This window comes from Saccopteryx leptura, chromosome 6, assembly GCF_036850995.1.
Source record: "Saccopteryx leptura isolate mSacLep1 chromosome 6, mSacLep1_pri_phased_curated, whole genome shotgun sequence".
Classification (NCBI taxonomy): domain Eukaryota; kingdom Metazoa; phylum Chordata; class Mammalia; order Chiroptera; family Emballonuridae; genus Saccopteryx; species Saccopteryx leptura.
The window spans coordinates 12,386,682-12,408,645 of NC_089508.1; the positions used below are offsets into that span (position 1 = coordinate 12,386,682).

The 21,964-nt window shown below is 52.3% G+C and overlaps 1 protein-coding gene across 2 annotated transcripts in view; it reads left to right on the forward strand.

Annotated features, from left to right (window-relative positions):
• The window catches only part of FBLN5 (fibulin 5), a 78,147-nt gene extending 56,998 nt beyond the window's left edge, over positions 1–21,149 (forward strand). For both annotated transcript variants that reach the window (XM_066342559.1, XM_066342560.1), the window contains exons 7-11: positions 985–1,104; positions 5,331–5,453; positions 6,527–6,653; positions 10,195–10,390; positions 20,382–21,149. In XM_066342559.1, coding sequence (XP_066198656.1) covers positions 985–1,104; positions 5,331–5,453; positions 6,527–6,653; positions 10,195–10,390; positions 20,382–20,543 — 728 coding nt within the window. In that variant the 3' untranslated portion in view covers positions 20,544–21,149. The remainder of the gene's footprint in view (positions 1–984; positions 1,105–5,330; positions 5,454–6,526; positions 6,654–10,194; positions 10,391–20,381) is intronic.
• The last annotated feature ends 815 nt before the right edge of the window (positions 21,150–21,964 follow it).

The window sequence follows — 21,964 nt, forward strand, 5'->3', positions numbered from 1 at the left end:
GGAGGGCCCCATCTCCAAATACTATCACATTGGAAATTAAGGCTTCAACGTGAATTTTTTTTGGGAGGGGGTGACACAATTCAATCCATAGCAATAATAAATAGAATTATCATTAGAATTATCACAATTATTATTTTTTTTATGTAAAACATCCAAGTCAGTGGGGGGGTGAGGGGAGAGTTAATTGGCAACAGAATGTAGTAGGTGATAGGAAAGAGCAGCTATTGCCTAGAGATTCCTGTGGGGGGCCTGGGAGCGCGGACTTCCTAGGAGGTGGATACATGTGCATGTGCATGCGTGCACACGATGTGCATCCATGTTGTTTTCATCCTTCCCATGCCGTGAATCCGGGCGGACGTATGGATGGAGCCCCTGATTCTTGAGTGAACACTTTCAGGGACTGACTTCTCAATCTGATAGGTCCTAGATGGAGATCCTTGGTACCTGTGGGTCTGGTCTCCCAGTCATAGTAGATTTTGTAGCTGGTGCATTTAAAAAAAATTGATTGATTTTAGAGAGACAGAGAGAGGAAAGGAGAGAGAGAGAAAGAGAGAGAAGCATTCACTTGTTGTTCCACTTAGCTGTGCATCCATTGGTCAATTCCCATATGTGCCCTGACTGGGGATCAAACCCACAACCTTGGTGTTTCAGAACAACACTCTAACTGAGAGCTAACCAGCCAGGGTGTTACTGGTACATTTTTAACAATTGAATTTTATTGGAGTGACACTGATTAACATAGTTATACAGGTTTCAGGTGTCCAACCAATTCTCTAATACATCTCTGTATACTGTATTGTGTATTCACCACTCCCAAGTCAAGTCTTTGTCCATCACCATTTATACACCCATACCCTCTGCCCCCCCCCCCCCCCACTGGCAATCACCACACTATTGTCCATGTCTGTGCTGGTGCATTTTTATCTGCCTAGTGTGGAAGTTTTGTTGTGGGAATGGTCAATGATGCTCTTTGGCTTTCCACAGATGTGAATGAGTGTGCAACTGAGAACCCCTGTGTGCAAACCTGCGTCAACACCTATGGCTCTTTCATCTGCCGCTGCGACCCAGGATATGAACTTGAGGATGACGGAGTTCGTTGCAGTGGTAATGGGCTGTAGCATTGGAGACTTCCACCCGGTCTAGGGGCGCAGGGGTGGGTGTGGAGAGCAAGGGCTTCCTTCACAGGTGTTTCCTCTCATTTCCCAGAAGTGTCTCCAGTTTGGGACATTCCCCAGTGCAGTGGGGTCACAGCCACACAAAACAGAGACGAGGCACTTCTTGAAAGGTGCAGCAGAGTCCCGCCTGCCTTTTCATTTGAGCCCAAATGCAGAAAACCATGGAGCTACCTTTTCGAGTCTGCGACGGGCATGAAGAGGGAAAGGAGTCACCCGGTTTTGATGTTGGTTGAGTTGTCCATCCTCACCCAGCACTGACTCAAGTCCTGGGGATACACAGCTAGTGCTGACAGAGGGCAGCGACCCAGGAGTACTAGCACAGCCCATAGGGGAGGCCGGGAGGGGTGTGTGTGGAGTGAATGAGATCATGTATGGAAGCGCAAACGCCTTGTGAGGCTCTAAAAACTCTACAAATACTCAGTGCCCAGCGCCAGGCCTGGCACAGAGTGAGCGTGCAGTAAGTAGTTTTCAAAGCAACGAGTGGGTGATTGACGAGTGAATGAATGAATTCTTAATTTGTTGTGAGGACATGGATGTGATGGCTTAGCTGACCGTTTATAAATCCCTTCCAAGCCCGGGAAGCTGATTCTCTGCCCGTGCTCAGTGTGGATTCTGTTACAATTTTCTTATTAACCCTTGTCATGAGAAACTTGTACGCTCTTATAAACTCCTTGAAAATAGGGACAGCACCTTACTCACATTTGTTAGCACCCTACACAGAACCACGTGCAGCTCTTTCTTTTGTTCTTCCTTCTTTTCTCTCCTTTTTTTTTGGGGGGGGGGGGAGAGGGTAAATGTTGAATTAAGCTTTAACCCGTCCACTTTTGGCATCACCAGCAGTTGTAAACAAGCACAGTCCGAATTGATGCTGCTTCGCTGTATTTTAAAAAATAAGTGGGCCATGCCCTAGAGCAGGGGTGGTCAGCCTTTTCATACCTACCGCCCACTTTTGTATCCCTGTTAGTAGTAAAATCTTCTAACCGCCCACCAGTTCCACAGTAATGCTGATTTATAAAGTAGGGAAGTAGCTTTACTTTATAAAATTTATAAAGCAGAGTTACAGCAAGTTAAAGCATATAATAATAATTACTTACCAAGTACTTTATGTCGGATTTTCACCAAGTTTGTCAGAATAAATCTTTATAAAACAACTTACTATAGTTAAATCTATCTTTTTATTTATACTTTGGTTGCTCCGCTATCACCCACCATGAAAGCTGGAATGCCCACTAGTGGGCGGTAGGGACCAGGTTGACTACCACTGCCCTAGAGTGTGAAAATCTTTTTGTCTATTGGAATTTGTCATTCTATTCTAGAATGGAAAGTTTCCTAACCCCGGGTTTCATTCTAACGGGAACTGACCCAGGTCATGAACGAGACTGTGTGGTCGCTCCTCTTAGGACTGGAGTGTTGTTCTAGGGCTGAGTTCTCTGAAACAGAGGAACACCTCCCCCGAGGGCCGGGAGAGCCAGGGTGGCGAGTAGGCAGAGAGCCTTACACCGATTGAATGTCAGTCCCAGAGCAGTAATAAAATACCCTCAGGCCTGAAAAGCTACTTTCTTCCTGGATTTCAGTTCCCCGCATGGCACTCCTTGGGGAATCTGGGCCAAGGAACTAATTGGCAGAGAGTTTAGCACTAGGAGGTGGGATCGCTTGTTTCTCCCGAAGTTCCTGCCCATCCGCAGAGGTGGCGGGCAGCGCGACTCTGTAGCCAGGCGGAGCGGAGGGCACGTCCTGCCTCCACTGTGCAGTGCTGTCCCTGGCCAGCCCGCTTCCGAAGCCCCTCTTCTCATGCATTAAAAAGCAACAGACGCTGTCATAGGGTGATCACAGAGATTAAGTAAGCTGGTGTATCTAAGGGTCATTACAGCTGAGTGGATGAGACCTTTGGCTTTTCAAGCAGTTTACGTCCTTGGTGGTGTGGCAAGGATTTTCAGTTGACTCACTTTACCTAAAATGGCTAACTTCTCCATGTTCACCACGACTTTCCTCAGACTTAGAATGACCTTGACCCCTGGACACTGAGGGCTTTAGGGCTGGCCTCAGATAGCAGCGTGACACAGAGAGAGTTTGTTTCCTGTCCCTTCCTTCTTACCCCCTTTCCCTGCTGATCATTTGCCCCAGGAAATGTTGCCCTCACTGTTATCTCAGCTACTGTGGTCCCTCCGTGCAGCACCAGACCCCTCCTAGCAGTGTGCCCTTGTCATTCAGGGGTTTGTGATGCCGAGCTGATCCCAGAAACCACGTGGGTGAATGAAAATAGCCTCATGTGTGCTCCCTGCCAGAAACTGGGCTTGTATCTTAGCTTTCCGATCTGGGGGTGGCAGACCCTAAGATGAACTGAGTGTGTCTGTTGGAGCCCTTCCTGCCAGTGGGAGATGGGGATGGGCGCTACCTTCTCCTTCTCACAAGAGTTCCCCCTGCTCAGGGCCCCCCCAACCTCAGGAGCCCTAAGTTCACCCATATTAAGTCCTAAGTGTGAACGACTCAGGGAGACATTACGGAACTGTGTCAACAGGTGTAGGATCTGGAGGCTAGCTGGGTTTAAATCCCAGCTCTACGGGTTCTTCATTATCTGTGAGTATAGTAAGTATAGAACCTCTGTAAGCCTCAACCTTTTCTCTGTAAAATGTGGCCACTAATCACACCTCCTTCGTAGGGCTGAGGTGAGGATGAAATCAGACGAGGCAGGGAAATCTAACTCAGCCCTTGGGACCTGACAAGTCTCAGAGGCAGCCAGGTTTTACTGTTGCCTCGACTGAAGGTCTGAAAGGGGGTCTGTGAACTGAGCCATCGCCAGCCTCCTTAGACTCGCCTCCCCCCAGCACCAAGCAAGAATTCTCCGCAGCAGTGCCAAGCAATAGAAATGCAATGTGAGCTGCAAACGTGAGCCATGTTTGTAATCTAGTAGTCCACATAGTCAGGACACTCTCTGTTATGATGTCTGGGGCCAGAGACATGGATTCTGCAAGGCTCCCGGGAGAGTGGGCGGGGGCACGGCAGGAGCAGGCCTCACTGGGCATGCGCTAACTTTCAAGTCAGCGTCCCAGTCCCCTTGGCCCGTAACCCCTCACCTGAAGCTGCCGGGAGAGACCGGAAGGAGTTTTTCCCTCCTGGACATGAGAGCATCAGTCATGGAACATCTGGAATTACCCTCTGTTGGAGGAGTCTCCTCATTTGCTGCCACCCACGCTGGGGGATTCCAGCCATCGGTGGTCTGGGAGTTAGAGAGCAATCCGAGGACATGTCACATGGGGAAACTAGTTGAAGCAAGTTTTCGGGAAACAACAAATGAAATAAAAACATGTTTTCTTTGGCATGTTTTTTGAATGAGGCTCAAATGGGGGCTTGGTTGCCAAACTCTGTGTGTGATAAACTAAGTTGGCTTTTCTGCAGTGCCTGCTCCTGCATCAGCTGCCACGGCCTCCATCCAGTTCAGAGCCCCCTACCCCCACTCCACATCCCCACCTCGGCAGCTGGAGCGTGGCCCAGCTCCGGGTTCCCATGTCCCCAGGACCTCCTGAGACAGCAGGACACTGAGAGACAGTATGCCCCGCACAACCTATGCCACTCTAGAGTTTTCCCTTTCAAGGAGATTTTTGGACATAATGAAGTTTTAATATAATGGACAACCCCCCAGTCTTCTCAATATGTTCCTTTTAGTTGTGATTTTAGGAATAATATTGCTTTTCAACTTGAGACGATTAGTAAAGTTGCCCTTTGAGAGGACCCGGGCCAGTGAATGACTTTTTGGTCCCGGGTAAGAGCTGTGTACCCAGAAAAGTCCAGCAGGCAAACAAATCTCACCTCCCGAGGTGGAGGGTAGATTCATCTACTGGGAAAAATGAGCCAGCAATGACAGATAATATAGCAGAGGCAGAGGGTGTGGGAAGTTCGATGGAGATAGATTTCATCTCCCTGTAGGAAATAATTTTCTAACAATTAGAGTTGTCAAAGAATATCAATGACCTTCCTCGGTGGGTAGTGAGCTCCCCATCATCGGAAAGATTCAAGAAGTGAGTTGGCAACTTCTTAGCAGTGAAGCAGTTGTATGTGTCTGGAGGGTGTAGAAGCTGGAGCCGATGACCATGGAGCCCCTGGTAGTCCCCAGGTAGTCTGTGATTATAAACAGCAGGTGTATCTTGTCACCCACAGATATGGACGAGTGCAGCTTCTCCGAGTTTCTCTGTCAGCATGAGTGTGTGAACCAGCCTGGCACCTACTTCTGCTCCTGCCCCCCTGGCTACATCCTATTGGACGACAACCGAAGCTGCCAGGGTAAGGCTGTCCTGCGGGGCCTGCTTCAGGGAGATGGGAGGTGGGGCCAGCCCCGGAGGTCCTCACCCGAGAATCCTGTGCAGCTGTGCGAAGGCGACAGGGGTGAAGGCATGAGTGGGTGCTGGTGGCTCCCAGGATGGCAGGTTCTGGGCAGGATGCCCGGGCTGGTGCTTTCCTGACCTGTGATTCATCCTTTGGTCCCAGAAAGGACGTGACCACTCTCACTTCTGTAAATGACCCCTGCAGATAGAGTGACGTCCTCTAAGGGCTGGTCCTGCCTCCCTAGGCAGGTAGGTCTCTGAGGACTACTTCTCACCTAACCAGGACTTTGTGTGGCCTGACCAGCCAGGCCCGGGTTTTCTCGTGGCCCTTGGAGGGCACCGGTCATTCTTTCTCTACCAACGTCCTAGAGAACGGACGCCAGGGAGACCTCGCACATCTGACTGTTAGGTCCCTGAGAGGGTCTGGACCCCGGGCTGTGTAAGGGCTGGGTCTCGTTCAGGTCAGCTGCTCGGCCCAGTTTTCAGCCCCATGCTCCACCCACTGGGGCCAGCGGGAAAGGCTGGTAGCTGAGCAACTGGCCCACTTTCAGTGTCCTTGGGCCTGCTGTACCCCAACACCAAGCAAGAATTCTCCAGGGCAGTGCCAAGCAGTTTAATATAATATGAGCTACAAATGTGAGCCGTACGTGTAACTTAAATTTTTCTACTAGTCACAGTAAAAGAGTAAAAAGAAACAGGTAAAAATAATTTTAAGACTATATTTTATTTAATGTAATATATCCAAAATATACTGCCAACTGCACTCCGTGTAAAAATTATTAATGGATATTTTACGTTCTTCTGTACTAAGTTGTTGAAACCTAGTGTCCATTTTCCACTGACCGCGCATCTCAGTTTGGACTGGCCACATTTTAGGTGCTCGGTAACCACACGAGGCCAGTGGCTGCCGTAGTGGGAAGTGCCGCTCAACAGGAGGACACGGCAGCCCCGCCCCACCCCCCGCGTCGGGCGCAGGCCCAGCGCCTTGGAAGCACTGCCCTGCTTCAGCCTCTGGTCTCCCCTGCTTTTCAGACATCAACGAGTGTGAGCACAGAAACCACACGTGCACCCTGCAGCAGACTTGCTACAATTTGCAAGGGGGGTTCAAGTGCATTGACCCCATCCGCTGTGAGGAGCCTTACCTTCAGATCAGTGATAAGTAAGTCATGGCTTCCGCTTGGACAATGGGACCGCAGCTGAGGGGTCTGGTTCAGGAGGCTGCAGGGTGGTGTGTACAGAACACACCCGGGAGACCTGGCCTGCTCTCTCTCTCTTTCTTACATGCAAACACACACACACACAGTTCTCAATCACTTCCCACTCATGCCAGAGCTATATGGAGATTGTCTAGAGCAGGGGTCCCCAAACTTTTTACACAGGGGCCAGTTCACTGTCCCTCAGACTGTTGGAGGGCCGGACTATAAAAAAAAACTATGAACAAATCCCTATGCACACTGCACATATCTTATTTTAAAGTAAAAAACAAAACGGGAACAAATACAATATTTAAAATAAAGAACAAGTAAATTTAAATAAACTGACCAGTATTTCAATGGGAACGATGGGCCTGCTTTTGGCTAATGAGATGGTCAGTGTGCTCCTCTCACTGACCACCAATGAAAGAGGTGCCCCTTCCGGAAGTGCGGTGGGGGCCGGATAAATGGCCTCAGGGGGCTGTATGTGGCCTGCAGGCCGTAGTTTGGGGACCCCTGGTCTAGAGCTACAAGAGCAGAGGCAGAGTTTATGAACTGTCTTTTTCCTTTGCCACCTTGGTTCTAAGTACACAGGGTCTTTTTGGAGCTGGGCTTCTCAGCTGTCTTGTGCACAGGAACCATCTGCTGGTCTTGTTAGAGTGCAGTGGGCTCAGGGCGGCGTGAGAACCTGGCTTCCTGACAGGCCCCCAGGTGAGACAGCTGCGGCCAGTCTCCCTGGGCTGTGCTGTGGGTAGCGAGGAGCAGGAATGTCATTAGAAAGTTCTCAGAACCAGGAGATACTCAGCTTGCTTTAATCAAACTTCTGACGTCACAATGTTCAATGTTGTGCTAAATCACCAGATGGCAAATATTTGAATTGAGGATAGAATTCAAGTGAAGGCAATCTCTACAAAGAAAAGCTCTAGGCCAGTGTTCTGTGCGTGGCCAGCCAGGAGTTGCTTTTCTTTCTTTTAGTCCCATGTAACCATCACAGTTCCTCCTCAGTCTACACACACACACACATGCACACATACACGCACACATGCACACACGCACGCACACATGCACACACGCACGCACACGCATATGCCTCTTCTGCCCGCCTCTCTACTAGTGACACATTTACTACTTTGAGCAACGCCCCGCCCTAGCACTGGGGTGAACTGAACATGCCCATGGGGTCCCCCAGGAATGCAGCCTCTACGAGGGCTCCATGGCTTACCAGTGTGCTTCCTGATCAGAAACTGACAAAGCAGAGACAGGCAGGTCCTTTAGAGACGTCTTTGCTTGTTGTTGCGAGCTGTCTGAGCGGCAGCCCTTCGAGACCGGGCTCTTTGATTTCTGGTTCCAGGGCCCCTTGCGGCAGAGCAGAGCTTTGGGCTCCTCTTGTCGGCTTCCGTTCCTGGTTCTCCATGGGCTTCTCCGGGAGGCCCGTGTCTGTGGCCAGGGAATTGCCCTGGCTCCACTCACAACACCAAGCTGGTATTTCTGCTGAGGTCCCTGGCAGGCGCTGAAAATGCTAAGCGGCACCTACTTCCAGGTCCCATTGCCATCTGACCGCAGCCACCTCTTCCAGGTCATTTCCTCGTCCAGGTGTCAGGCACTCCCGCCAGCCTGAACAGGACGTGCTCTCACTTTCCCCACGCCCCAGAACGTCCGGCCTCCCGGCTTCTGGGTGCACCTTTTCTGCCATATGGAAGGCATTGCTTTCCCTGCCACATGGACAGATCTGCCCCGTCCTCCGACCTCAGCTCCATGCCACCTCACCCAGCTGTCTGCGATCCCTTTCAGCTGGGAGCCATCACCCTCTCCACCCAGCGTCTTCTAGGAAACAATTCTTTTTTATGTGACATGTGACATTTTAATGTGACCATCTGGCACCAGCGACATTCAACTTGGCAATTTTGATGCAGCCTTTAAAAAACAAAACATTAAAAATTCTTTTATACGTTCATTTAAGTGTTAGTCAAGTTTCTGTCATGTGCTGGGTGCTGTGGGTTTTGCTCTCATGACAGTGGAGGAGAGAGATGTTGAACACACTGTGACAAAGGGGCACACAGGCATAGATGGTGATCAGTGCTGTGAACAAAACAACCAGAAACTTACAAAATGAAAGACTAGGGTTGGACCTGGTCTAGACTGGGAGCTTGTAAGTCCTTCTGAGGAAATGACATTTGGGCTGGAACGGGAAGGTGAGCGGATGTTAACATAACAGAGAATGGACAGACAGAGGGAACAGCATATACAGAGGCTACAGGGCAGGAGTGACCGTGGTGTCTTCAGGGAATGGAAGAAGCCCAGGTTACTGCAGCCTGGCCAGTGAAGTGGACAGCGACCTAGGGGGAGGTTAGAGAAATCAATAGAGGCCAGACCCCATGGGGTTCAAGTGCGCATTTAGTTTTTATTTGGGTTGCAGTGGGTGGCGACTGTGCAATCTTTGAGCAGGATTGAGACGTAATCTGATTTAGGTTTGACAAAGGGCATTCTGGCTGCCATGTGATGGATTGGAGGGGGGGGACCCATTAGCAGGCCATCCCAGAGGTCCGGGTGAGCCAGTGAGACAGTGCTGTGGCAATGGGCATGGTCAGAAGTGGTTGGATCTGGACTATACTTTGGAAGTAGGTTTTGAAGATAGACTGGGAGTCAGAGGAGAGTGGCAGAAACATGACAAGGCCGACTTTCATACTGGCCACCAGGATGTGTCCACAAACGCACCTCCTCCTGTTGTGCACTCCGACCCCCAGGGGCAGTCCCAGGGATGACCTGAGAGACAGGGTATGGCCATGGCAAAGTTAAGGGGTGTCTGTAGTAGGCATTCCCGGGTACTAGGAATCAAGGATTTTATATTATGACAATGCCATTACTAGTGTTTCCGATTAGCTGCTTTGTGTTAGAGACATTCATGTCTATGATTTATTTCTTCTATTCGAAGGGGAGCTATCTGAGGTCAGGATCTTTCTTTTCTTTGCAACTACAAAGTGTCTTAATGTCGTGTCTTATACATAGTGAATTCTGAGATCTTGTTTATTCAACAAAAGAATTACATTATGTTCTGCACAGATGAGGCTAAGTGTGACAGGGAATGTGAAGAACCACCTGAGACCTGTCAATGTAACGTAACTGTTCACCATTAAATATGAAAGAGTTTTATAGTGAGTGTGCACAGCGAGGGGAGTGAGGGGCTGTGCAGCGGCCGCGTGTTCCATGCAAATGTGAGGCACACTGGAGTGTTCCAGTGGTCTGGAAACTGGACACTTAAGGTCTACACTCTAGCAACAAGGATATCTGATTGGGCAGAATAGGCCATTGTCCAGGAAGCCGAGAGCTCGCCTACCTGCTGGAGAGCTTTTAAATGAGAGCCAGGAGCAGAGAGGGTCTACAGTTACAGCATTTGGATGATAAAAGTGAGGTGGCCTCCTTTTCAAAAGTGTTTAAAATGAGGAAGTCGGTACAGGCAGCATCTGGAAAGGATTTACCACGTTCTCACTCCATTTCCCTCCTCCACAGCCGCTGTATGTGTCCTGCCGAGAACACTGGCTGCAGGGACCAGCCCTTCACCATCTTGTACCGGGACATGGACGTGGTCTCAGGACGCTCCGTTCCTGCTGACATCTTCCAAATGCAAGCAACGACCCGCTACCCTGGGGCTTATTACATTTTCCAGATCAAGTCTGGGAATGAGGGCAGAGAATTCTATATGCGGGTAAGCGGGGGGTGACGGGCGATGGTCACTATTGTCAACAACGCACGGTGTCGTCTAGCCTGGCGCGTGCTTCTTCTAGAAACAGGTCGCAGTGCCGCTGGAGAGGGGGCGTGGGCGTGCAAAGTGAAGAGAAGAATGGAGGGAGGAAGGACTTCAAGGTTCTGGTCCCCGTCACTCTCTGGGTGGCCCTGTGAAGGCTGCCCCCCACCTGTGAGCCTCGGACCCGCACCTGTACTGCCAGGAGTTTGGCCAAGACGCAGTCTTCTGTCTCTCCCCTCCCCCACTTCTGTGGGAGGGGCGCATACATTCCCTTTCATCCAGCCACTCGTCTGACAAGTAGTGGTCAAGCACCTGCTATGCACGCCTAGAAACTGAGAGTATAGCAGTTTATGACACATCCCCAAGCCCCTGCCCTCGTGGCGCTACCTCCCTTGCAGTGAATGTAAAAGCACGCCTCCCAGGAGTGGGCTCTGCCCACGTTGTCGGACACAGTAGCCATTGTGCTCTTTAGATTTAAACTATTTAAAATTAAATAAGACTATAAATTAGGTTCCGTGGCACAGTCGCCGCACGTGACGACTGTATTAGCTCAGGTATAGTCACTTCTATCATCGTAGAGAGTTCGCCCGGAGCAGGGACACCATGCCAGTGAACACTTGACAGCACGCTCTGCAGACTGTTTGCGTGTTTGTAAATCCCACGCGTGCAGGGCCGTGCCGTTTACATTACTGAGCCGCATCTCCCGCAGCCTCTGGGCGCTGCCACCTCTTTAGTGACCACTGGCTTAGATGGCTTTCACATTTCAGTGTGAATGTGGGCCCTGGTCCTCAAAGTGGATTCCAGAGACCGTGGAGTGATCTGAGCTGTCTAGAATAGTGGCGAATGTGGCGGCTGAGGCCCCGTGTAGCAGTTTCCCGTGGCGGCTGTAAGCGACCACCAGAAACTCAGTGGCCTAAAGGCAGCAGATTTGTGCTCACACAGCTGGGAGCCTGCAGTCTGAAGTCACTTCCCTGCGCGGCCACGGCGTGTGGGCCGCACTGCGTCCCCTCCGGGGGCTCGAGGCAGGAAGCCAGGCCTGTCCTCCCCAGCTTCTGGTGGCTACCAGCATTTCTTAACTCATGGCCACATCGCTCCAGCTCCTGTCTCCATGGTCACCCCGCTGCCTCCTCTCTATCCAGCCAGTCTCCCTCTGCCTTATAAGGACACTTGTGGTTGGAGTTAGGGCCCACCGGCTAATCCAGGATAATCTCTGTGTCACAATCCTGAAGTTAACCGCACCTGCCGAGTTCCCTCTTCCTTATAAAGTAGCACTTGCAGGTCCCAGGGCTTACGACCTGATGTCTCTGGGAGGAGGGGCACTATTTAGCATCTGCACCCAGGAACCTGCATTTCTAACAAATGCAGCAGGTAGTCCCCCCGGGTTACTGTGGGAGGCAAGACTCAGAAAGCTAGGCCATGAAAGTTTGTCCAGTTTAATGTCAGATGGCCCAAAGGCCTGCCTGCTGACCACATCTCTCTACCCTGCTCTCTCAATCTCCGGGCAGGATCTTCCAACCCGTGCCTCTGGGGATGGGACTGTCTGAAAACAGGGAGGTCTCGGAGACAGAGGTTAGGACAGATTAGAAAAGGTCCTAGGTGCTGGCGTTGTGCCTGTATTCTGACTAACATGTTTTTGGCAAGATCCTAACGGGCCAGGTCACGTGTAATAACACGGCCTGAAGAGCCAGCACCAGTAAACTGGCGAGCAGGGTCAAGGGCTTTGGAAGAAGATGGAATGCGTCGAGGAGAGAGGAGCTTATGTAAGATGAGAACGATGGGGCTGTGTTTGTGTCTGCCTTTCCCCAGACGCATCAGCAGCAGCTGTCCAGCAGAAACCCCCATCTGGGAGCTTCTCTGGGCTGGCTGCCCTTGGGAGCAGAAGCCTAAGCCACTGTCACTCACCAGCCTGGCCTCCCGGCTGTGCAGACGCAGCTGGCCCCATCGGAGGGCGCGTAGAGGCCTCTCTTGGGCAGCTGACATGCCATCATTGATACCACCTGCCTCCTTCCTCCATTTCCCCAGCAGAATAGCAGATCTGCAGAAGGTGGTCCTGTCTAGGCAAGGTTGGCTCACCATGATTCCATGCACTGAAGTCCCCCTAGACCCAGATGTCCCCTATGTGGCTGGCTGGTAAGAGGTACCCCATGATGGTGGGGAAGAAGATTATCCTACACACGGAGTAGACAGGTGTGAGGGCTCCTTCCTTGTGAAGTGGAAGCTTCTTCTACTGCCTGGACTGTCATAGCAAATAGGGGACCCTTGAAACTCCCAAAGCTCAGCTGTGTGTGGCTTGTGCCTCTCCGGGAACATTGAGAAGGGCCGTAATTCTTTAGTATTTATTCAGGGGAGGGTGTCAGGATGCGGAAGGGAATGAGGGGACGCAGGCCTGCTCTGGGAATGGCTGAGGGAACCTAGGGACAGGGAGGTGGCCCCTGGCTGGGAGGGTCCCCAGGGCTGCACCTGGTCCCAAGGGCTGAGTGTGGGATGCCTGTGGCAAAGCCACAGGGCACAGGACGGGGACGAGGGACAAGGCAGGGCTCCCACACATCCAGACTGTCCAGAGCGGCAGCCCTCAGGCGGCCATACAAGTCGTTCTCTGTTAACATTTTTTTTTTTTTTACATGATTTTATTTTTACCTATTCACGGTATAAACATGAGAATATACAGATAAACCGGAAAGGTATAGCACAGTCATTCTAACGTGGACTCGAGCCAGGCCAACCTGCCTCTGCGTTCCACAGTTGACCAACCGCGTAACGCCAGGTATGTGATTACCCAGCCTGTCTGGGCTCCAGCCTCCTCGTCCCCAGGGACAGGGTAATGAAGGCAGTGCTTACTTTAGGGTGAGGTGAAGTCTTGCACTTGCCCAGTGCCTGGGACACAGAATGACTGTTTTTATCAAACAGCTGTTTGGCAAGGTACCTTGTTCTCACCCTGCTGTCTTGAAACGGCCCCTTCTGGGCGACAGCTCAGGTTAATCCCAGGGGATTCACAGGTGCTCGCAGCTACTACTGAATGTCTCATTCCTCCACCTCGAAGTCCAGTCCGAGCTGCTTAAGGAAACTTCACCCTCTCAGCCTCTCATTCGGTGTAAAGGTTCTCCTGCTCTCCTGCTGGGGTCGGGAATGGCCTCTGTGCCCCACCCTCTCCCCCTAGCCCCACTGACTGTGCTGCCCTGGCTTCCCCAGGGCTGGGGGTACAGACAGGAAGGGAGGGGTGAGGCTGGCTGCTGACTGCTGCCCCGGTAAGCAGGCCTCAGCACTCTCCCTCGGGGCAGAGACCTGCATGCGCTTGCTTCTCTGGGTGTTTGTGGGGTTTCTGGAGGTTTCCCTGAGAACTGAGCACGTCCATTCCCTGGCTGGGCGATGGGGCCTAGGCGGCCACTTGCCTCTGCCTCTGTGTCCCGCATGGACTCTGGGGGCAGGGGCCGCCGGCCCACCCTGGCGGGCACAGCTCACACCAGGGCTGTGAGGACACCAGCAGCCAGGTCCCTGCAGCTGCTTCTGTTCACTGCAGTGCGAGGCCGCTCCAGGGCCCTCTGGACTTTTCCAGGAGAGAGCTGAGTGGACCGGGTCCTGCTCTCTGCATCCCTAAACGTCAGGGCATCCACATCTCTGGTCAGTACTCTTGAAACCCCCTCTTGCTAGAGGTGGGAGCCGGCGCGTGTGTTCAGTACCCGTTTATAGGCTGGAAGTGGTGACAGAGCGAGAGGAACAGGGCTGGCATGAGGCCGCCACCTTCCTCCTGTGTAACTGAGCAGACCCCACCCAAAGCCTCCCGTGCTCACCCGGTGCAGGCGCTGTGCCAGTGCCTCCCACCCACCCCTCCTTTCATCTTCATGGCAGCCCCATGGGTAGGGGATGTGGCGTATTCTCACCCAGGTTTACAGGGGAGCGCACTGAGGCACAGAGAGACTAAGCAACTCGTCCAAGGTTTCACCGCCAGGAAGCACCAGAGCGGGATTCCGACCCAGGCAGTCTGGCAACAAAAGCCTGTCCATACTCTCTTACCTCTCTCTGGGCTGTGGCGTATTCTCACTCACTCTTCTCGTTTGGGGTCTCGGCAGAAGTTAAGATGACAAGTCTCCTTTAACATCTAACAACAATAGAAAGTGTTCAATAAGCATTAGTCAATACTGCGTTGATAGTCTCGTTTTCCTGCCACTGCTGTTGCTACTGTTAGGAGGCTGTAAGCTGCTGGGCCCTGGAGAGCTTGGCAGTGCTGCCCAAGGGACTAGAGCACCATGTGGGAGGTGGAGCTCAATGGCCAATCAGCCTCTCCCACCCTGAGATATACTAATTACATTATAAGCACTTGAGAAGAACATCTCACCCAGCAGGCAAACCATGTACACACACGCATACATGCATGCATACACAGACATGCATGCATGTGTAAACATGTGCCTGTCACATGCATAGCCACTTATGTAAATGCATACATACACATACACCCATGTGTACACACACCCACATGCACACATCCATGCACTTGCACACATATCCGTGTGCACACACAAGCACGTGTACACACACGTGCACACATGCTCCTTTCACAAGCCCTAGTGGTAATCTGTCTCACTCTGAGTTCTAGACAGAGGACTGGTGAGTGGCTTTGGCTAGGTGACACAGGGACATAATTTGGGCCACAAGAGGAAGCATGGTCATGGGGTTCAGACCGTGCCAAAGTACATTTAGTTCATGACACATGCGGATCAGGTGACAAGGCTGGGGAAGCTGACTGGCCATGGCCTGGCTGCGTGCCCCATGGCAGACAATGCTGTCCCGCAAGTTGATTCAGAACAAACCCAATTGTGTGGGAGCCAGGCCAACAAGATGGACGTTGGTGGGCTGTTTGCGACCTACTGCCCCTACTCCCACTGTGGAGCTCAGAGGCTCGGGAGCTCATTCCTCCTTCTTCCGCCACCAGCATTAATGCACTAGGTATGCAGCTTTGAGTCAGGCACGAGGTCAGGAACGACGGGACAGAGCCTCTGCCCTCAGGGAACCCACAGTACAGGAGGGGCGAAGGGACAGCCACCAGGCAAACAGCTACAATGCAAAGCAGTGCTCTCGAGTACAGTAAGGGCTGTGGGCCGTCAGGAAATTGGGCGGTGCTAAGACCTCGTCCTAGAGCTCAGTGGTCAGAGCATGGCGTTTGCAGGAGGCACTCTAGTATCATGCGCTAGTCTTGTGACTAATTAGTGTACTTAAGCTACTGACATTGCAGGGTGATGAGGATCAAATAAGAAATGTATGAAAGGTAGCCAACTGCCTAATATCAACTACCACCACCTCCACCATCATCAACACCCCCCACCTCCATCAACATCACCCCCACCCCTACCTTCATCAACACCCCCCACCTCCATCAACATCACCCCCACCCCCACCCCCACCTTCATCATTACCCCCCCACCTCCACCATCATCATCCCCCACCTCCATCAACATCACCCCCACCCCTACCTTCATCAACACCCCCCACCTCCATCAACATCACCCCCACCCCTACCTTCATCAACACCCCCCACCTCCATCAACATCACCCCCACCCCTACCTTCATCAACACCCCTCACCTCCATCAACATCACCCCCACCCCTACCTTCATCATCACCCCCCACCTCCATCAACATCACCCCCACCCCCACCTTCATCATCACCCCCCACCTCCACCATCATCATCACCCCCACCTCCACCATCATCACCCCTCACTTCCACCATCATCATCACCCCCACTTCCACCATCATCATCACCCCCACTTCCACCATCATCATCACCTCCCAACCCCACCATTATCACCCCTCACCTCTACCATCATCACCCCCACTTCCACCATCATTACCCCACCTCCACCATCATCATCACCCCACCCCCACCATCATCATCACCCCCACTTCCACCATCATCATCATCCCCACCTCCACCTTCATCATCACCCCCCACCTCCACCTTCATCATCACCCCCCACCTCCACCATCATCATCACCCCCCACCTCCACCATCATCATCACCCCCCACTTCCACCATCATCACCCCTCACCTCCACCATCATCATCACCCCCACCTCCACCATCATCATCACCCCTCACCTCCACCATCATCATCACCCCACCCCCACCATCATCATCACCCCCACTTCCACCATCATCATCATCCCCACCTCCACCTTCATCATCACCCCCCACCTCCACCTTCATCATCACCCCCACCTCCACCATCATCATCACCCCCCACCTCCACCATCATCATCACCCCACCCCCACCATCATCATTACCCCCACCCCCACCATCATCATCCCTCACCCCCACCATCATCATCATCCCTCACCCCCACCATCATCATCACCCCCACCCCCACCATCATCATTACCCCCACCCCCACCATCATCATCCCCCCTCACCCCACCCCCACCATCATCATCATCCCTCACCCCCACCATCATCATCACCCCCACCCCCACCATCATTACCCCCACCCCCACCATCATCATCCCCCCTCACCCCCACCATCATCATCCCCCCTCACCCCCACCATCATCATCCCCCCTCACCCCCACCATCATCATCACCCCACCCCCACCATCATCAGCCCCCACCCCCACCATCATCATTACCCCCACCCCCACCATCATCATCACCCCCCACCCCCACCATCATCATCACCCCCACCCCCACCATCATTATCACCCCCACTTCCACCATCATCACCCTCCATCACCACTACCATCATCACCACCTCTACCCCCCACCATCATCACTTTGCACCAGTGACCACGAAGTCCACCATGACCACCAAGCCCGCCATGAGCAGGGGCTCTCAGAAGGCCTGTTTCATTAGTCCCCTGACTCTGCCCTAGAAGCCGAGTGAGGCATGCGGGTGGCTGCCCTCGGCCTTCCCGGCCGGCACTGTGCGGCAGGCGGGCCTTCTCAGGCTGCTCCAGACCTGAGCCCGGAGGAGACTGAACTTGCTGACCTCTAGAGCTTCTTTCAAACCCAACAGGCAATGATCTTTCCGTACTCTGGAGACTTACTGGAAAAGCCCAGAGAAACAACCTGGAGGTTTCTGGTTGTTCCACTCACTGTCCCAGGCTCTTCAGCTCTCCCCATAGCTCAGTTCCCCAACCTTGGCCTTTGTTCATGCAAACAATGAGAGCTGGCAAGATATTTGTCTATGTAAATGCTGTATTTCCCTGTGTGCCTGTGCCTGTGGGGTCCTGGCCCAGGGCTCCCAAGTTTTGCAAGAGTTGACAAGGAAGTCTGAGCGGGCCTCTGCGTGAGCAGGTGCCAGTTTCGCTGGTGCTGACGTGAACAGGGGAGCCGATGCCAAGAGGAAATCGCATCCGCGGACAGTGGAGGTCCCAGTAATGGCTGGCACCTGTCTGCTCTGCCGGCCCCACCCTTGACATACCAGTCAAGGGAGTCCGGAACTTTATAGGGAGCCCTCCCTTTATGACGGAGGCAGATAAAACACCTGGCGTGGCCAAGTTTCTCGATTGTGAAGAGCTGTCGCTCTCAGACTTGGGGCACATCGCTGGGCTCTGTGGCTTGTTGGAAGCGATTGGCCAGCACGCCCTGCTCCACCATGCTGTCTCCTCTCCGGGGGCGGCTCCCTGGCTGTGTCACTGGCCCCGAGCATCTCTCCTGAGGACAGTGCTAGGAGGGAAATACACATCAGTCACCTCTGATAGCTGCAGTGAAATGGGCCTGGGTTGGGGTCAGACCAAGCTCCTGAATGAACTCCCTTGGCTCTGCCCCTGACTACTGGGTGACCCTAAGCCATTACTACCCTCACTAGGCCTCAGTTTGCTTATTTATAAATGGGGAGATAGACACCTTCAATATTGCAGCCAGGTCTGTGCTTTGAAATGTTTTGAAAGAATTTTCCATTGATTTGAGAGAGAGGAAGGAAGAGAAAGAGAAGCATCCACTCATTGTTTCACTTAGTTCCCTCATTGTTTGCCTCTCGTATGTTCCCTGACCGGGGATCAAACTCGTGACCTTGGTACGCTGACCAGGACCCGTGACCAGGACAACACTCTATCCACTGAGCTACTCAGCCAGGGCCGCCAGGTCTTACTTTTATTTATTTTTTATTTTTTATTTTTTATTTTTTTGCATTTTTCTGAAGCTGGAAACAGGGAGAGACAGTCAGACAGACTCCTGCATGCGCCCGACCGGGATCCACCCAGCACGCCCACCAGGGGCGACGCTCTGCCCACCAGGGGGCGATGCTCTGCCCATCCTGGGCGTCACCATGTTGCGACCAGAGCCACTCTAGCGCCTGGGGCAGAGGCCACAGAGCCATCCCCAGCGCCCGGGCCATCTTTGCTCCAATGGAGCCTTGGCTGTGGGAGGGGAAGAGAGAGACAGAGAGGAAGGCGCGGCGGAGGGGTGGAGAAGCAAATGGGCGCTTCTCCTGTGTGCCCTGGCCGGGAATGGGTCTTACTTTTCGATGAGCACTTCTCAGTTGGTAATGTGCCCACGGCTCAGCTGGGGATCGTGTGACGCTATAGCTTCTGGCTCAGTAGGTCTCCGGTGGGGCCTGGGGTCCCGCATTTCTAACCAGCTCCCTGGCGACACAGATGCTGCTGGCCCAGGGACCGCACTTTGAGGAGCCAGAGCTTTGAGAGTGTTCACGAGGATTAAGCACACGCACGTAGAAGTAGCCAGGAGCGCGCCTCACACATGGCAGGTGCTCAACTGACGTCAGTCTGCTCTCTCTGCCTCCTCAGAACTTTTAGAAGTCAGTGCGGAAGAAAAGTCCACGTGAAGTTCTTAGGACCACAGCGACAGGGTCACAGCCTGGTAGCACTGGAGGTGACTCCGAGTCTACAGGGGAGCCCCAGCGGGGGCTGCACACCGCACCCACCTGCAGACTCATTAACATGGTACAGTTGCCCTGGGCATCACTGAAAAATCAACAGAGGCAGAAAATTTGGAACTAGCCCCTGGAATTACTCATTTAAATAGAGGCAGAAAATTTGGAATTAGCCCCTGGAATTACTCATTTAAATAAAGTGCAGGAGCCCTGGCTGGTCAGCTCAGTTGGTTATAGTGTCATCCCCAAACGCCAAGGTTGCAGGTTCGATCTCCAGTCAGGGCACATATAGGAAGTGACCAGTGGATGCACAACTAAGTGGAACAACAAATGACTGCTTCTTTCCATCTCTCTGTCTCTCTCCCTCCCTTACTCTTGCAGTCTCTCTAAATTCAATCAATAAAATCTTTTTTTTTTAAAGTGTCTTAGGTGCTTTGGAGGCTGTTTACTTGGGAACCACTGATCTGGCACAAACCCTCGTTGTAGAGATAGGGCCCTAACAGGTGAAGTGCAGCTTTAGGGCACTCAGTGTCACCACCTGTTTGTTCTTTCATTCAATACATATTTACTGAGCAGCCTCTGTGTGCCGGGCACCACAGTGGTGTGTAGGGGAGTCAGTGGTGACAAATCCTAGCTCTACAGAGCTCTTGGTCTAGACATCAGACGTGGGCCAAATAATAGTGTGGATGATGATACATGGTAATAAATACTTTCCATTCTATGCAAAGTAGCAGGTGCAGTGGCAAGGGTGGGGCGGGAGGGGTGACCAGTGGAAGCAGGAAAGGCTTCTCTGAGGAAGTGATGTTCCAGCTGAGACCCGAAGAGTTAGCAGGGAAGAGCCAGGCAGAGTGTGGGCAAAGCCAGGAAGAGCGTGGCACCAAGGAGATGCTAGTGTGACAGCAGCGGGCCACAGGGTGCCCTGACTGAGGAGGTGTGGCCCGTGGCCAGACCACATGGGTTTTCTGCTGTGAGGATCACGTGAGAGGCGTGTGTCCCCCCGACGGACAGCTAGCTGTCTGCTTCCCTCACCTTCTCTGCTGTTGCTTGACAGCTTCTGGGATGGAGCTTGTCCTTCCGCCTTAGTCTGGTCAGGCCTTCTCTAACAAGTGTCCCTGGTTCTGTCCACAGCAAACAGGCCCCATCAGTGCCACTCTGGTGATGACACGCCCCATCAAGGGGCCCCGGGACATCCAGCTGGACTTGGAAATGATCACTGTCAACACCGTCATCAACTTCAGAGGCAGTTCCGTGATCCGACTGCGGATACACGTGTCGCAATACCCGTTCTGAGCCCAGGGCCAGAGCCTCTGACTGCCTCTCAACAGCACCAAGGGACAGGAGGAGAGGAGATGCGAGAGGGGGAGAACGAGAGCGACAGGGACGTTGGGCCTTTCCTGCTGAACGTCCCCAAGAGTCAGCCCCACTGTCCCAGCCCCGCCTGTATTAGGGCAGACCTGTCATCCTCTCGGACACGCTACCCCAAGTTTCTACAACGCAGTTATCGAAAAGTATTATCGTTGGCACCCTGACCTGAGGATGACGGTGATTTTCCGAGACCTTCAGTTTCTCTTCATATTTTTCAAAGAAAATAGATGAGGTTTGCTGGGGTCCAAGTCCATGCTCAAAGACTGTGAACAGCGCCCTCTCACCTCCTCCACGCCTTCCCTCTCGCTCGCTGATTGCTGCTTTGCGAAGACCCAGAGAGCCCGTGGGGACACTGCGTGTAGCTAGTTTGCTTCTTGTATGTACAGAGAAGCCACTGCAGGATCTAAGGGTTTTTAAAAGAGTCTATTTCAAAAACCATGTCTGGTATTTTTCAGCCATAAAGAAGTTTTAGTTGTCCTAAAATTCGTGTAACTGTTTAATCCTTTTGTTGTTGTTCATTTTGAGTTTTTTTTAAAAGAATAATAAGTGGTAGAATTCCTTCGAAAGGCCTCCAGGCACCTGTTATGTTCTGTCTTTCCAAACCCAGACTCCTCTCTATTAAAAATGTTTTCTTTGAGGACCCCTAAATCATGCTTTCTTTAGAATTTTTACCCAACTGGGTTGGAAGGCAGAGGTCTCCAAACTGATTAAATATTTGAAGAGATTTTGTGTTCGGTTCATTGTGAGCTCGCAGCCGATTCAGCACTTGGTTGGTTGTAGGTCTCCTTGAACCTGTGTATTATGTACTGGTGTGGAAGGCTCTCAGAGAGCTTGATCACTGCGACTTGGGCACTTGATGGGTGTGTGTGTGTGTGTGACAGAGACAGAGAGAGGGACAGACAGGAAGGGAGAGATGAGAAGCATCAGTTCTTCATTGTGGCACCTTAGTTGTTCATTGATTGCTTTCTCATATGTGCCTTGACCTTGTGCTCAAGCTGGTGAGCCTTGCTCAAACCAGATGAGCCTGCACTCAAGCCGGCGACCTCAGGGTTTCGAACCTGGGTCCTCCGAGTTTCAGTCCGACACTCTATCCACTGCGCCACCACCTGGTCAGGTCCGAGCCCTATTTCACTCGACAAAAAACCCCCAGCAACTCCTCGGTTATGTGGGTAATTTCCAAGGACTCTTCCAGAACAGAACTCTATTCAAGTCACTGTTAATCAGTGCTCCTCCATCTTGACTGCCTAGTAGGATGATTAGTGGCGCTTTTAAGAAAATAAACTGATTTCCTGGGCATCACTCCCAGAGATTCGGACTGAAGTGGTTTTAGGTAGGGACCAGGCTTT